Source organism: Tauraco erythrolophus, chromosome 29 (assembly GCF_009769465.1).
Source record: "Tauraco erythrolophus isolate bTauEry1 chromosome 29, bTauEry1.pri, whole genome shotgun sequence".
Classification (NCBI taxonomy): Eukaryota; Metazoa; Chordata; class Aves; order Musophagiformes; family Musophagidae; genus Tauraco; species Tauraco erythrolophus.
Genome location: NC_141493.1, coordinates 4,767,712 through 4,782,747, shown reverse-complemented (window position 1 = coordinate 4,782,747; position 15,036 = coordinate 4,767,712). Strand labels below are relative to the sequence as shown.

The window sequence follows — 15,036 nt, the reverse complement described above, 5'->3', positions numbered from 1 at the left end:
TATGAAGTTTACGGCTACCACATGCTGATCTGCATGCTATATAAAAGATTCTCCACTGACTTAATTGATCCTGTTCAAGGACTCAGTGGAATTACACTGTCAAGAAGTGAAAGAGGGGAATACAGCAGGCCGGGCTGTCAATTCCTCACACGCAGGGAATACTACTGTAACTATAAGCCAAAAAATGACCACAAATCCAGCCTGATTGTGGCAGCACAAAGAAGAAATAGTATTTCCATTAGCAAAGCCATCTGCGAAAGCTAGGCACCAGGAAGAAATTAAGTCCTGCACGCACAACTAAACAGAAGTACTTGCATGGCCTGATTTACGTCTTTCCATTTCAGAACAATAAACATTTCTCTTCCCACAGCCTTTAAAACCGGAACGCCTTCTGCTCTGCCACGTCTTCCCTCGCTCAGCCAGGGCAGCCAAGTTACACACGCGCTGCGCTCTTTGGCACTGCAGAAGGAACAAACAGGATATGGCACAGGTAAACACGGTAATTCTCTACCCTGCCAACGTAATTTGTGCCCTTAAGCACTGCACACCCATCCTGATGTCGAGAGTATTATGTTGAGAAATCACCTTTTGCAAGTTTAAACACACCACTAATGGTGGCTCAACCATTTTACTTCTAAATAAGCTAATTAGTCTCTCTACTTACTACGGCTGATAAGGATCGTAATCTTCTAACGTTTATTTAAAAGATACGATTTTTCTACCAAACAACTCACATTTTTTGTTTCTGTTGCTATTGTTTGCGCAGCGGTAGGGAGCAAGTAGGTAACTTTCCACAAGTGACGGCAATATTACATCCTCTAAAACAAACGTCTGAAGTTATGAGTTATTTTTCACACAAAAAAACTGATAGGAATCAAAAGCTTTTTAACAAGACTTGATAAAGTGAACATTCCTGAATTTCCCAGTTGTAGAGCAAGGGCAGATAGTCCTGCAAGCCCCATATGGATGTCGGGGTGTAAACATTTAATATTTCTGTTGCATAAAAAACAGTCACGACACTTGGCTTCTGCTTTCTTTTTTTTCAGTCTTGAATTTTTTGTATGAAAGAACACCAGAGAGACACACTGCCATTTTTAGAGCCCGACACTTCTTTCTTAAGACATTGTACAAATGTGGAGCAAAAGTATTCTTTTTTCAATGCAGGGCATTTAATAAATTAGCGGACAAATTGCTTAAATTGACGATACATTTTCACAGATATAATTGCAACTATTTTTCTGAAAAGAAAGGCAAATTTAGTTATTCCTCAGCACAAAGATAGTTTACGTACACCAAGAGGTAATATTTATTTGGCCACAGATGATGCTAGCTCAGGTAGAATTTGCTTCTTTCTCCACGTCATCATCTTCGTCAACCACCTGAAATCAAATCCAGAACTAGCTTAGGTGAGCAGTTTAAACTCTCAGTCCCACACAACTGCACAGAGAATTTATTAGATTAAACCCTTGCTGGACCCAAGGAGAACAGCAGTTATTCTGCACTGCTGAATGACAACGGTCACACAAAAAAGGAAAAACAGAGAGCATCCAGTTCTGGGCTCCTCAGTACAAGAGGGAGGTGGGCATACTGGAGAGAGCCCAATGAGGGATCACCTCCCCAGCCTGCTGCCAACACTCCCCTTAATACAGCCTGGGACATCGTTGGCCCCCTGTGCCACAAAGGCACGTCGCTGGCTCAAGTTCAACCTGGCACCCACCAGGACCCCAGGTCCTTCTCTGCAAAGCTGCTTCCCAGCCAGGCCATCCCCAGCATGTGTGGGTGCACGGGGTCGTACCAGACTCAGCAGAGTTCTGTATCTTTTGTTAAGATACAGCTTCTGACTTGGAAAAACTGCATCTACATATCCTGTACTTTTGCTTAAATTGCCAACCTGTCCACGCTGGAAAGGGACAAAGACCACCTTTTCCATTCGAAAGAAACCAGCTGTTCTCTCTCACCAACCCACCTGTTCCACGCCTTCTACTTCAGGGATGTAGAACTGGAGCATGTTCTGTATCCCGTTCTTCAGGGTGATGATGGAACTGGGACAGCTGGTGCACGAACCCTGCAACTTCAGCTGCACGATCCCATCCTCAAAGCCTTTATAAATAACATCACCACCATCTTCTTGCACTGTCGGCCTGATGGAACACAATACTCAGTTTAAAGTAAGTATGGCTGAAATACGTTTGCTTCCAGAAACCTTTAGTAAATCTCAGTTCAATATACACAAAGAACTGTCAAGATACAGTGACTAAAGCTCTCCTTCCCTACAACCACCTTGTTCACGTTTCCAACAACTGATACTTTGCTGGACCCTCTCACAGCAACAGCTACTGCTTTTCCATAGGATATTAAGCAAAACATATTTGCAATGAACGCAGCAGCACACAAAAGAATCACTGAAATTCCAGGGGTGAGGGTAAGCACCTTAGAGCAGAGCTTGATTCAGCCTGCAAAGACCTACCAGTTTGCCTTGAGACCCTCCCCACGTGTCACGACGAATGCCTTACATGATAAGAAGTCCTTAAGTGCTTCCATAAACAAACCACACAGTTCACACTGGAGAGGAAAAAGCTCAGACTATAAAAGCTTAATCCTGCTACCAGGTGAAGAAAACAGCATCTGATAAGATCCTACCCCAGTACTATCAGCATTTCTGCAGTGTGGTCTCCTCTTGCAAGCAGCAAACGCTCAGCATTGTAACCGTGTCCCCATAGCAGCATTTCTCCAGACCAAGCTAAAACCATCGAGTTACTCTCACAGAAGCTCTTTATACAGATTTCCAAAATAACTCTTTTGAGAGCTACACTCCTAAGAGCATAATCTATGAATCTGACACATTTATTAACAACTCACCACAGCAAATGGTCTCCATTCCAGAAAGCCAAAGAACATGACAAAAAATTCCATTTTTCTTATTTGAAATTATTTTTTTTAACACACTATAGGGCCTTTCAGATCTACATTCCCTCCATCCTGAACCTTCTGACAGCTTCTTTGCACATATTTTTGATTGACTGAACAATAAATGCTCTGTATGTACCACTGGTTTCTATACAGCTTCTGTAAACTATCCTGCTATAAAATGAAGTAAGATACACTGCTGCCAATATTCTCATCAATGGCTTCTTGGTCTACTGAGGGGTACAGAGGGAAGGAAACGAAAGAGAATAAGGTGGGGCAAACCAGAAATTTGGGCAGAAATTCTGTGCCCGTTACAAAAGGCCACTGGGAAGTCAAGGACTAACATACCACAGGAGCTTAAATGGCCACGAACACAGCAAGAGCAGGGCCTCACAAATGTTATTTCCTATCATGTCTTTGTACAACAGTACACGTGGGTTACACATTTCAACAGTTACTCCATAAGCTTGGGAAAAACGTTCCAGCTTACTTCTGCTTTTCTCCCTCTTTTCTTTCAGAAGAATTAACCAGCACCATGTGTCAGCTGTGAGATACCCAAAACGGTATTCTTACACATCACTTTTAAAATTCAGCATCTAAGAAAATGAAATAAAAAAGCCCAAGTTCGTCATAGCTTCTGGAAAAAATTAAACTGAACGCCGTGATTTTGACCAACGTACAAGTTTCTGGTTGCTGCAAATTGTGAGCTGGGGAAGACCCAACCTGGAGTACTGTGTTCAGCTCTGGAGTCCCCAACACAAGAAGGACATGGAGCTGCTGGAGTGGAGGCAGAGGAGGCCACAGAGATGCTCCGAGGGCTGGAGCACCTCTGCTCTGGAGACAGGCTGAGAGAGTTGGGGCTGTTCAGCCTGGAGAAGAGAAGGCTCCAGGGTGATCTTATTGCAGCCTTCCAGTACTTAAAGGGGGCCTACAGGGAAGCTAGACAGGGACTTTTTACAAGGGCAGGTAGTGATAGGACAAGGGGCAATGGATTTAAACTGAACAAGAGGAGATTTAGATTGGATATAAGGAAGAAATTTTTCCCTCTGAGGGTGGTGAGGCACTGGCACAGGTTGCCCAGAGAAGCTGTGGCTGCCCCATCCCTGGAAGTGTTCAAGGCCAGGTTGGATGAAGCTTTGAGCAACCTGGTGTAGTGGAGGGTGTCCCTGCCCATGGCAGGGGGGTTGAAACTGGATGATCTTTGAGGTCCCTTCCAACCCAAACCATTCCATGATTCTATGTCACCATCAGATATCACAGCTTCAGAAACGCATCAGGCATTTTCCTCTGCATCTAAAATGTCAAGCTGCTTATTCCTTTCAGTTCACTTTGGAAGGCAATTAATGAGCATAAAAATAGACTTCAGGTGAACAACATGATCCACAGCCACTCTGGAGACTTCATTAGTTACCACAAGTTTCTAAATTCAAGCTGTGTTAAAATACCAATAAAATCGCAACAGAACACAAGGACAAAATCCACTGAAGCCTAGACAGCAAGGGCAACCCACTAGTATATTTTCCTTTAGAGTATGACACAAGAGTATAAACTACTTTGGAATACTTGGAAGGGAAGGACAAGTATAATTAAGACAGAGGTGAACACAGCAGAGGGAAAAAAAAAAATTGCTGTAAAAGCAAAGATTGTCTTGTTTTCAGTATTTAAAACCAACCAGGACCCGTCTAACTGCACTGTGGAGGGCGAGACTGTACACTGCTCTGAAATCACTCAGCAATAAGGACTGTGCAGCACATAGTTTGCTTAAACAGGAAAACTAGATAGAGAATTTTCAATTCAAGGAAACAGTATTCTCAACTCCAGTCAGTTTTGCACTTTAAACCCTCACACTAGATACTGAGCCATGAAATCCCACGTACCCAAAGAAAAACACACTGTTCCCTAAATAAATCCAAGCCTCAAGACTAACTCACTCCATCCAGCAGCAACGTTCCTGGTTTACCTTATTCTTGTATCCAGCAGTTCTTTAATCATTAGTACGACTTCATCATCTTCCTCTGACGCAGCTTGGAAAAAGAAAAACGTGCAAATCAGAACTCGGAGAGAATTCCAATATGATTACTAACACTGTATGTCCATAAGGGCAGAATGAAATAGCATAAAAACATTGCTGAGATGATCGAAACCAAAAGGCAGAAGTCTGAATTCTGAGTACCTTTTTCTGCATTATCCATATTTACATCCCTATTTAATATTGAAATTAACTCTCCAGACATAACAGAGCAGAGAGTAATTCAATAGTCAAAATATTCCTTAAAACAACAGAAATATTCTTTAAGTTGTAAGTTGCAAATAAGAAAATAAACGGAAAAATACTGCCCTAAATTTTAAGTTAGTCTCAATTACTCTCTATTAGTTTGGAAAATTCTTACTATTTCTTGTTCATTTAAGACTACAAACCTACCATTAAGACACAGACATTAAGCCTGGGCACTCTTCTTGGATTTAAGGAGGGAAATAAAACCCTTTGTAGAGCAAAAAGGATGTGCAGCAACACCCAACAGCTTTCTAAACACAGCCTCAGTACTTGCAAAAATATTTCTCACACACAAAATATAACAGAACATGATCCACGCTGTGTTAATTTTAGCACTTCTCACTTTAAATTCTCTTGCACGTTTTTCTGAGGGACAAGTGGAGGTTTTTCTGGATGCCACAAAAAGCAAACCCAAAGGCAGACACTGGCCTTTTCCTGAAGAGTCTGATGTACCTGTATCTGTCCGAGGTGCCTCGTCAGTAACTACAGGTAAGCCGGAGGCAAAGAAATCCATTATAGTTGCATAAATATCTGGTTTCAGTAAGTTCCAATCCAGGTCTTCACTTTCCTATGAGGATCAGAAGGAAAAAAACCAGCAAATAAACACAGAGTATCTGCCTCCTAACAATAAGTTAAGCAGAAATTCTTCTGATGTTAAAACTGTCATAATGGGCTCTCACATTTGATGCATGGGTTTGATTCCACAGTTTTGTCAAGTCCAGCTTTGCCAAAAAAGTTCAGTAAGACTCAACTTAAAACAGTCAATGGAAAGGTTTCCTTGCTTGCAAGCCAGACACTATTAAAACATTAGCTAAAAAGAGGTGAAAAATAGCGTCTCCTAAATAAGTTACTGGACATATTTTCACCAAACTGTTTCAGTGACTCAGAGAATGTTTGTTTGGTTCCATTTAATTCTGAGGCAAATCATCATTCACTGAACCACCCTGTGCTCCTCACACAGTGAGAGCAGAGCTGCACAGTTACTGTGCAACACCTTATCTCTGCCAACACGGGCTCCACTCCTTGGGTAAACACCATGCTCCCTGCAAGGCGCTCCATCCCAGTCATGCAATCCTCTCATCTGGAAGCTGCTCTGGGGTCATCCGGTCCCGCACCCTGTTCAAACCAAAGCCCACTTCCACCCTGACCATGTTGCACAGGGCCTTGGCCAGTCCAATGGTGACCATTTCTGAGACCAAAGAACCTACAACTTCTCTGGGCAACCTATTCCAGTGCTATTCACACAGTGGAATTTATTTTTTTGCTTTTATACTAAAAGCAACTCCCTTTACGTCACTTGTGAACACTGCCCCTGGTACTAGATCTTCCTTGTGGCATCTACTAGTACATCTGAATCTCTGTTCTGCTTACCTTGGTGACTGTGATGAAGTCTGGTCCAAAGAAAACACTTTTAACTCCTTCAATTCTGAATAACTGTCTGTTGGGAAAATTAAAAAAAGTACACACGTTTCAGGCAAACTCCTAAAGATTTATTTAATCTGTCACAGAAAAGTTCTAGAATACATTTCCAGACAAAAATAAGCACTAAAACCAGAACCATTAAGAGAAACTCAGTTACTTCACCTACAGCTTAGTAAGAGCCAGGAGATCCTGCTGCGAAGCAGCGTACATAGTAAAACTGAACACATCTTACAGGACTTTTTCACAAGATGTGTGAGAGTGACTCCCTCCCCAGTTCTTCTTTGGAGGTGAAATCATATTCTCTGTATTAAATAAACGTATTCATCCAGCATAAAACCCACTATTGTTTCAGGCAGGACTAGTGCAAACACAAAGGACGTTCCTTAGATTAAAGCAAGGTATTTAAAGTAATTGAGCTCGATGAAAACTGCCTTTGATTCTGTTGCCATTAAAGAAAAGTATCAGTGCCACGCAGCCCACCAGGCTTTAACACACCAACTCACCTTGGGAGCAATCCCCAGTATTTTTAGTCACTTGCACAGCACGTGAAAAACGTAAAGATTTAGCAAAGGCTTAAGATTCATACTAAATTGCTTGAGATGGTCTCATACAGCACCCAACAACCAGGTGGTAAATTACCACACATCCAAAGCAACATAAGAACTTAGATACAGGAGAGAGCATATTTTTGACAAATATTATAAATATAAAAAGCAGAACGAGAATGTAAAGACCAATTTCCACAAACGGTTAAATAAAACCCAACAAATTCATGTACGGAATAAATAATTGATGCTACTTCTGAAGAGAAGAGTTAAAAAAAAAAAATCATTAACAGTAGGAAGTATCTGGAGTTAAATACAGTATAAGGCTGTAAGAGTGTTCTAATTAAAGGAAAAAAAAAATATATATATTCTCCTGCAAGACTAGAAAACATCAAAAATGCAACAAATGAAGGAATTGGAAATCTTACCACAAAGGTACGTGCGATGCAAAATGACAAGAGATTTCACAATGCCCATTTGAAAGAATTTCCATGAAACAGCTAGAAGCATATTGGGCTTTTTCATCACTAAGCCAACTGGGTAGTGCACAGTGAAATTGTGCACTAGATCAATTAAATAGCCTAGATCAATTAAATAATTCTCCCCTCTCCCTGCCTTTCAGAAAGCTTTCATTACTTCTTTGGAAAATGAATCTTCCCTTTCAAAATAAATGAGTATTCCACTTACAAAAAACATAATCTGGGGTTTAACGATATGTAGTAGGCAATTTTTTTTTCATTAACCTGCAAAACACACATAATCAAGCTGTTCTGCCATGGTACACGTTCTGGCACATCCATCTTCTCTGATGAAAACATCCATTTGCAGATACACGACCACAAAAAGCCACTTTCTGACAGCCAGTCGCATTCTGCAACCTGATGTGCTTTGGCATGACCAGATCCCACCGCGTCGGCATTCCGCTAACGCCTTCCGATGTCCTCAGAAACCTTTCACACTGTATTTGCTACTCCGAGTCACAGACCTTTGCTTGACAAGACTCTGTTTGCTCTCCAACAACTTTACAAGAGACCTTTGGAAGCGTTAGAGCTGCATGTTTGATAACTCCACAGCTCCTGCAGAGACTGCCACATGAAACAACTTCTACTTTTCCACGTAGCTCTTCCAACATACACAAAGATGCCTTAAACTGGGATCTCCGGGGGCAATCTACTGCAACATTTCTGCACCTCGCCCTCAAACTGAAGCCCTTCCACCCACATAACTAAAAGTTTCTTTTCAGAGGCTAATGTGAAAGCAACGACAAACATGCAGAAATGGATGCTTCCAAACATTCCCAGAGAGACTTGTGATGGTGCTCCAAACCTTTTCTGTATCAAGATGACATGAACTGATTAACTGCTCAGCAATTCTTACTCCAGATTACACAATTTGGTATTGAAGCTGCAACTCTCAAGACCTGTTACAGACCCAGTCTGAAAGGCCAGGCCAGAACTGGCCTTCCTTTGAAACATTATAAACCTTTTGTGAAGGAAAAATCCACTGAAGTTCAGGTCAGCACCAATATCTGCCAAAGCAAGCAAGCTACACTTATTTCACAGTTTTTGGGGACTGTTTACTATCTTACACCATCTATTTCCCAATTCTGAAAAGCTGCATCATTTCCAAGTGACTGCTTGGATTAAGAGTGTTCTGATGGGAATGATTTTGCGAAATAAGGGCCAGTGATGCAGCAACTGTTGAAGAACATGGAATTGTAACACCACTCCTCAGCTGCATAAAGTAGATCATGATGCATTCTGCCACAACACAGCCCTAGAGAGTTCAGACACACAGAAAGACTACTTCAGCAATGACAGCCTTCCCAGTTTCAAATTTTATGCACAAGTAAAGCAGCGTTAAAACTTAAATCCAACCAAGTCGTCCCTGAGAATGAGGAGGAGTAGAATGATCAAAAGCTGTGCTTAAAAAACATCAGTTGTAGACACACAGCCCATACTGATCCCCCAAACAAATTACGATGTGTTTAACAATACCTTGCTAAAGGTGAGCAAAAGGCTGAAGCTGGTGTGGAAAACTCCATAGTCCTCGACTCCAGCACTTCCTTCCCTGGAATAAACTTCAGACTATTTGGATTTGGTGTGTCCTGAGTTTGAATAAACATGCCTCTTACTGGAAATTGAAAAAAAACAAAACAAAACCACAAACACAAAAAGAAGAAAAATAATGTAATCAAAATGAAGTAGCTTAAATGAAAGTCAAGGATCCTGATTATTTAGCAAGTCAAGACCAGGGTGATCAATGTTCTATAGCAGACAGCAGCCCGTGCAGCAATGATACTTCAAAACCACCATGAACGTGTTCCATGAAAGCATCCAGACTGATAAACACAGGCATGGTAGCTCACAAGGTGATAAACACAGCCTAGCCTTTGCTGCTGTGGATAATTTTTGTGCCCTAAAAAGTCTCCTACTGCAACAGCATGAAGCTGGTGCCATCCTCGCTTTCTACTGAAGGCCAGGAGATCAACCTTCACTTCTCTGCGGTGTCTAGGTTTCCATTTTATGATCCTCAAATGCTGTGAAGTCCCTCTTCCAGTATTATCACTTCCTGTTCAAAACTTTATCATAGATTTCATAGATTTCTAGGTTGGAAAAGACCTTAGAGATCATCGAGTCCAACCATCCCTAATCCCCATTAAACCATATCCTCAAGTAGCTCATCCACCCTATTCTTAAACACATCCAGGGATGGGGACTCAACCACCTCCCTGGGCAGCCTATTCCAGTGGCTGACAACCCTTTCAGAGAAGAAATACTTCCTAACATCCAACCTGAACCTCCCCTGACTAAGCTTATACCCATTTCCTCTTGTTCTATCACCTGTCACTAATGTAAAGAGCCCTTCCCCTACCTCCCCACCATCTTTTCTCAAGTATTTATAGGCCGTAATCAGGTCTCCCCTCAGCCTCCTCTTCTCCAGGCTAAACAGCCCCAACTCCCTCAGCCGCTCCTCATAAGTTTTATTTTCCAGCCCCTTGACCAGTTCAGTTGCCCTTCTTTGGACTCGCTCCAGGAGCTCAATATCTCTCTTAAAGCGAGGGGCCCAAAACTGGACACAATATTCCAGGTGCGGCCTCACCAGTGCCGAGTACAGGGGCAGGATCACTTCCCTGCTCCTGCTGGTCATCAGTTGTACCAACCCTCTCTTAAAAATAAGACCCAAATCCCACAAATTGTGTGTATTTCAGTTTTCAGCACTATAAAAAGAAGACAAACAAGCATAACAAGTTATAGTGAACTACTTCCTGCTCATAATATTTTCCACAGAATGAAAAATTAGTGCAAGCTATCACTTATCCTTCAGAAACGGAACTGACCAAATAATTGAACATATAATTATTTACAATTTACTGGTAAAGATGTTTAAAAGATAAATTTTTACAGAAGTTCCTTTTGCAGCATGGGTCTATCTTTCACTAGCAGAGTGTAAAAAAAAAACTGATCTTGATTAAAATGTAATACTCTACATTTAATGGTGTACATTTAAGAGTGTATTTTCCTGTAGACATGTCCACGCAGCATATGCCTGATGTCCCATTCTCTTTCTAGTTCTCCTTCCTACCTCTTCCTGCACATCAAATGACATACGAACATTCAGGACAGAAAAAAAAGCATTTTACAAACAAAAGATCTCTAAGAACTAATATTTACAAATAAATTACACTTGAGAAACAAGTTCACATCACTTCAAAAAATATGCAATAGAGGAATTTAAAGCAGCAAAAAGAGCTGACATTTCCATTTTCTTGAACTGCCATTTTGCTCATGACTCCCTGGTATTAGATGACAAATCATGCTATTTATAAATTGCCAAATTGTTACTGCACGTGTCTGTCAAGGTAACAACCCGTTTGACTTGAACATACACAATGTCAAGTATGCACACACTACCTTTTCTTTTTTTTTAAAAGGAAAAAAGACTTAGCACAGAAGTTTTAGCATGAAAGAATAACGCTGATAAAGCAATCAACTAGTCAGCTTTATCCATGGAGATGGAAGAACCACTCATCTTCCAGATACAGTTGGCATCCAAAATCACATCCAGCATTAACAGTTTACAAATAACCAACAGCAGGGGATGTGGATGGCATAAACGGAGCACACACTGCCCGTTTATTAAAAGCAATGGGTCACCAACAGCTATGAACATTGTTCATCTACTGTCTCTAACACCCTACAACACAAACGGCACCATCAGCTCTCAGAAAAGGCATCCGTGCAAGCAGCCTCTGCGTTTCACAAGTGTTTTCTGCAGCTGGAGATCTGGCTTCCCAAGACCAGGTTCTTCAATCGTTAATCAACCCAGAGAGTTCTTTGCACAGCTGTGAATAACCCGTTTGGAATTTGTTACTCAGTGGTTGCTAACTGGCTGTGTTTACATCTAACAGCTACACGTTTCTTTCAGCCCCGTGCAGAATGCTGCATACACCTGCTTGTAACTCTGCCCTGCCATCTGCTCAAGGTAAGGGGAAGATACTAAACAGAGCCTGACTCCAACAGGACACTTACAGAAGCAGGTAAAATACTACATCTACTCATCACAGTCTGCCTGTTGATTAACACTGAAATAGATAAAACGGTGCTAGACCAGGTAAGACTGGGCTTCTCTGAAATCAAAATAAATAAGAAAAATTCTGCCTGAGCAGACTTATTTAAAAAGATTTCCATTTGTGACTAACTCCATGCAACAGCACCTGTGAAATTTTTTAGTCTTAGACTCTTTCTGCTACAGCATTGGAGAGCAGTCACTAAATCCCTCACACAGGTGCAAAAAGCAGAATGTTTTTCTGCAGTGAAAGTGTCACAGATTTTTTTTTTTTGGTAGGTACAATAAACTTAAACTTTTTCAGGGTAATATCAAGTTGCAGATAGTATTAATGGAAAATGCCACTAATGCACCATACATGGATGCACGTTCAAGAGGGGGAAAATTAGAAAAAGAAAATATTGCAGCTTTAAGAACGAGAGGCTTTGCTTTCATCCTTGCTAGGTTCTATCTGGCTGGCCAGCCATTTTATCCAGCAGAGCTCAGCAGCTGAAGCAAGACAGGAGGCAATGCAAAGTCTTCCACAAGGGATACAATTACTTTAAGACAGAAATTAAATTCAGAAGTGCAGCAAAGCCCAAGTAATATTTTGCACAAAACCCCTTGTAAGTCTTGGCAGCTGAATGACACAGAAAAAACAGGTATAATCAAGCATTTGGCGAGCCATCTACGTCTCCTCCCCAAGCTCCCAACGTCCACGTGCACTAGCACGTCATTAAAAACCACCTAGGAAATGTTATCACAGTCAGATTTCAGAAAGAAGAGAGGCTTTTGTTAGCACAAGACGAAAACTCCCAATGCACTCACCTATTCGTTTTTAACTAGCATTTACCTGCATTACGCCATACTGCAGATGGAAGAGGTGGCTGCTTTTGTGCAAGGTGGTGGAAAGACTGCTGAGTTGTCAAATTACCATCTTTCAACATCACACGACAGAACCTAGAGAAAAATAATTTTACTAACAATTTCTTAACTACAAGTTTGCACTACCCCACAGAAAGAATATTTCACACGCTTCTAGCGACCCCAGAACTCAGCAAGACACTCACATACCTTAAACCTCCCAGGTAACACAGTAAGCTCACAGGTTAGATCACAAAACATCCCTTGCTTTTTCCTCTTTTCAGTACTCCCTCTCTCTTACAACAAAATGGACATAACTCTCCATTTTTCGCCTCCTAAAAAAAATGAATCCAGACTCCTTCATGGTCACTAAAAACAGGGAGATCACCTTACTTACCTATAACAGAAAAGGATAAAATCACCCTAAGGCAGCCTTTTGTCTTCCTTTGGACAGTAGCAAGCACCTGGAAATCTAGCTTGGACTAAATACCTCCTTTTCAGAAGATTACAGACAGCTGAGATGAATCTAACGCCAAGCACCTGAGGCTAAATCAAGGGCAGAATTTACTCCTCTACACTGTGGGCTGAGCTGGTCAAACAAACATCTTGGCTAGGTGACTCCTGGAAAACACAAGGCAGGCTAAAAAGGTAATGGAGTGGCTACTTTTACACAAATAATTGTCCTAAGAAAAAAACACCAGGACAACATTTGGATAAAAGATAAAAACTCCTATCAGCTACACGTACCAAGCCATACCTCACCCCAGTCCAACTCTGTGTATTTCCTCCCTTTGAGGAACAAAGAAATTCTGTATATTCCAGTACAAGTACTGTTCCAGAATGAAATCAGACCAGTTAAAAGAGGCCCTGACCCATACTGGCCACATAATTCGCACCAGAGGTGGTGTCATCTGCTCAGATGAAGTTAAGAGAAGGAAGAGCGGAGGGGAAACAGGAAAAAAGAACTTTAAGAGAAAAAGCAAGGCAGAGCAATGGACTAACAGGCCTAACTTTCAGAAGTGCAAACACTTGCTTACACAGCTGACTTCCGTAAGTGTAGACACAGCCAACAGCATCCAGAAATTTCAGAGCCAAGTGGAAATCAGAAAATATAACAAAAACCCACCTCACATCACAGATAGCACCGATAAACATTACACAGAGGACTGATAATTATCTGGTTTCTGTCCTTAGGTACAGACCGAGGAAAGCAGGTAAACTAAATAAATTACATCTACAGGGACTGCTACTAACAGGAGGCAGCGGATTCTCTCAAGGGATCATAAATCAGAACAGAAGCACTACACCCAGGCCCAGATGCCTCAAACATGGGAACAGAAAAAAAGCTCTATTTCATGAAACGGACCTCCCCGCTTCAATTGAGGGAGACACGAACGCAGAAAAAGGTCTAAATCATCTTATTTGCATACTTTTGCAGTCGTGATAGCAGGCAGAAACCACAACGGGATGTGTGAGGAAGGTCCCCCAAGAGCAACATTGTCTTTTCTCCTTTTAGCTTTGGGAAATAAAGATTATAGTCCATTTTATAGCCCACGGCACAGGGCAGGAGGTTTGCCCGTCACATGGTCCTTTGAATTTCCTCGTATTACACAGTTTTCAGCAACTGGGGGCGGGGGGAGCGAATTCCCCCGTATTCTCAGTTCTGAACACGCAGGTGTGAGGGAGCGAACTTCTCCTCATTGCATGACCCTGTACCCATGTGGGGGCAGGAATTACTCCTTATTGCAGGGTCCTGAGCACACATGGGGGGGGAACTCCCCCTCACTGCTCACACACCTGTGCGGGGGGTGAAGAGTCCCTCGGGGGAAGGCCCTCAGCACCTCCGTGTCGGGGGGAATTCACGCCTCGCTGTTGCAATGGCGCTGGGGCAAGAACAACCTCTCCCTGCCTGTCTGTAACGAGGGGAAGGAAGAAATAACTTCACCCTCGCCCGCCCTGCTGCAGCGAGGAAGGGAAGGAGAAGAGCGAGGAGAGTCCGGCGCGGCCCGCGCGGTCGCGGTGCTGCTCGCTGCGCCCCAGCCGCCCCCTAAGCCGCAGGAGAACAGGGCAAGAGGGGATCCCTCCGGGAAAACGCCGGGAGAAAGCCGAGCTCCCTCCTGCGGGCCGAGGCAGCGAGGGAGCCCCGCGGTCACCTACCGGCCGCCCAGCCCCGCAGCCGCCCCGAGCCAGCGCGCAGCCGCCATCTTGGCGCTCCTCAGGGCCGCTCCTCAGGGCCGCCCCGCCCGTTCCCGCCCCGCCCCCTGGCGGCCCCTGGCGGGAAGGGCGCGCGCTGCGGCGGGCCGGGCCGCTCGGCCTCCGCCGCCCCCTGAGGCACCGGGCGGACTCAGCCCGCGCCCCCGGCGGAGCAGGGCACGCTTCCTGAAAATACAAACCTGGGACCGCTTTTCCCTCCCCTTCTCTAAACGCGAAGCGCCAGCGCCAAAAGTGACGCTTTGTTTGTGAATACGCACTTTC

General features: G+C 43.0%; 1 protein-coding gene across 1 annotated transcript; it reads right to left on the bottom strand.

Annotated features, from left to right (window-relative positions):
• NFU1 (NFU1 iron-sulfur cluster scaffold) lies at positions 1–14,766 on the bottom strand. Its single transcript, XM_086628068.1, has 8 exons — positions 14,719–14,766; positions 12,551–12,657; positions 9,147–9,282; positions 6,554–6,620; positions 5,636–5,750; positions 4,868–4,931; positions 1,967–2,141; positions 1–1,379 (listed from the first exon to the last, which is right to left on the bottom strand). Exons 1-8 carry the CDS (start codon positions 14,763–14,765, stop codon positions 1,332–1,334), a joined length of 759 nt encoding a protein of 252 aa, XP_086484194.1. The 5' UTR covers position 14,766; the 3' UTR covers positions 1–1,331.
• Between the last annotated feature and the right edge of the window lie 270 nt (positions 14,767–15,036).

Coding starts and splice junctions, on each gene's coding strand:
- NFU1 (XM_086628068.1), bottom strand. CDS start 14,765: ATGGCGGCTGCGCGCTGGCTCGGGGCGGCTGCGGGGCTGGGCGGCCG. Junction 5,751..6,553: donor ACTTCATCACAGTCACCAAG/GTAAGCAGAACA, acceptor TGATCCTCATAG/GAAAGTGAAGACCTGGATTG. Junction 1,380..1,966: donor AAGTAGAAGGCGTGGAACAG/GTGGGTTGGTGA, acceptor ATTTGATTTCAG/GTGGTTGACGAAGATGATGA.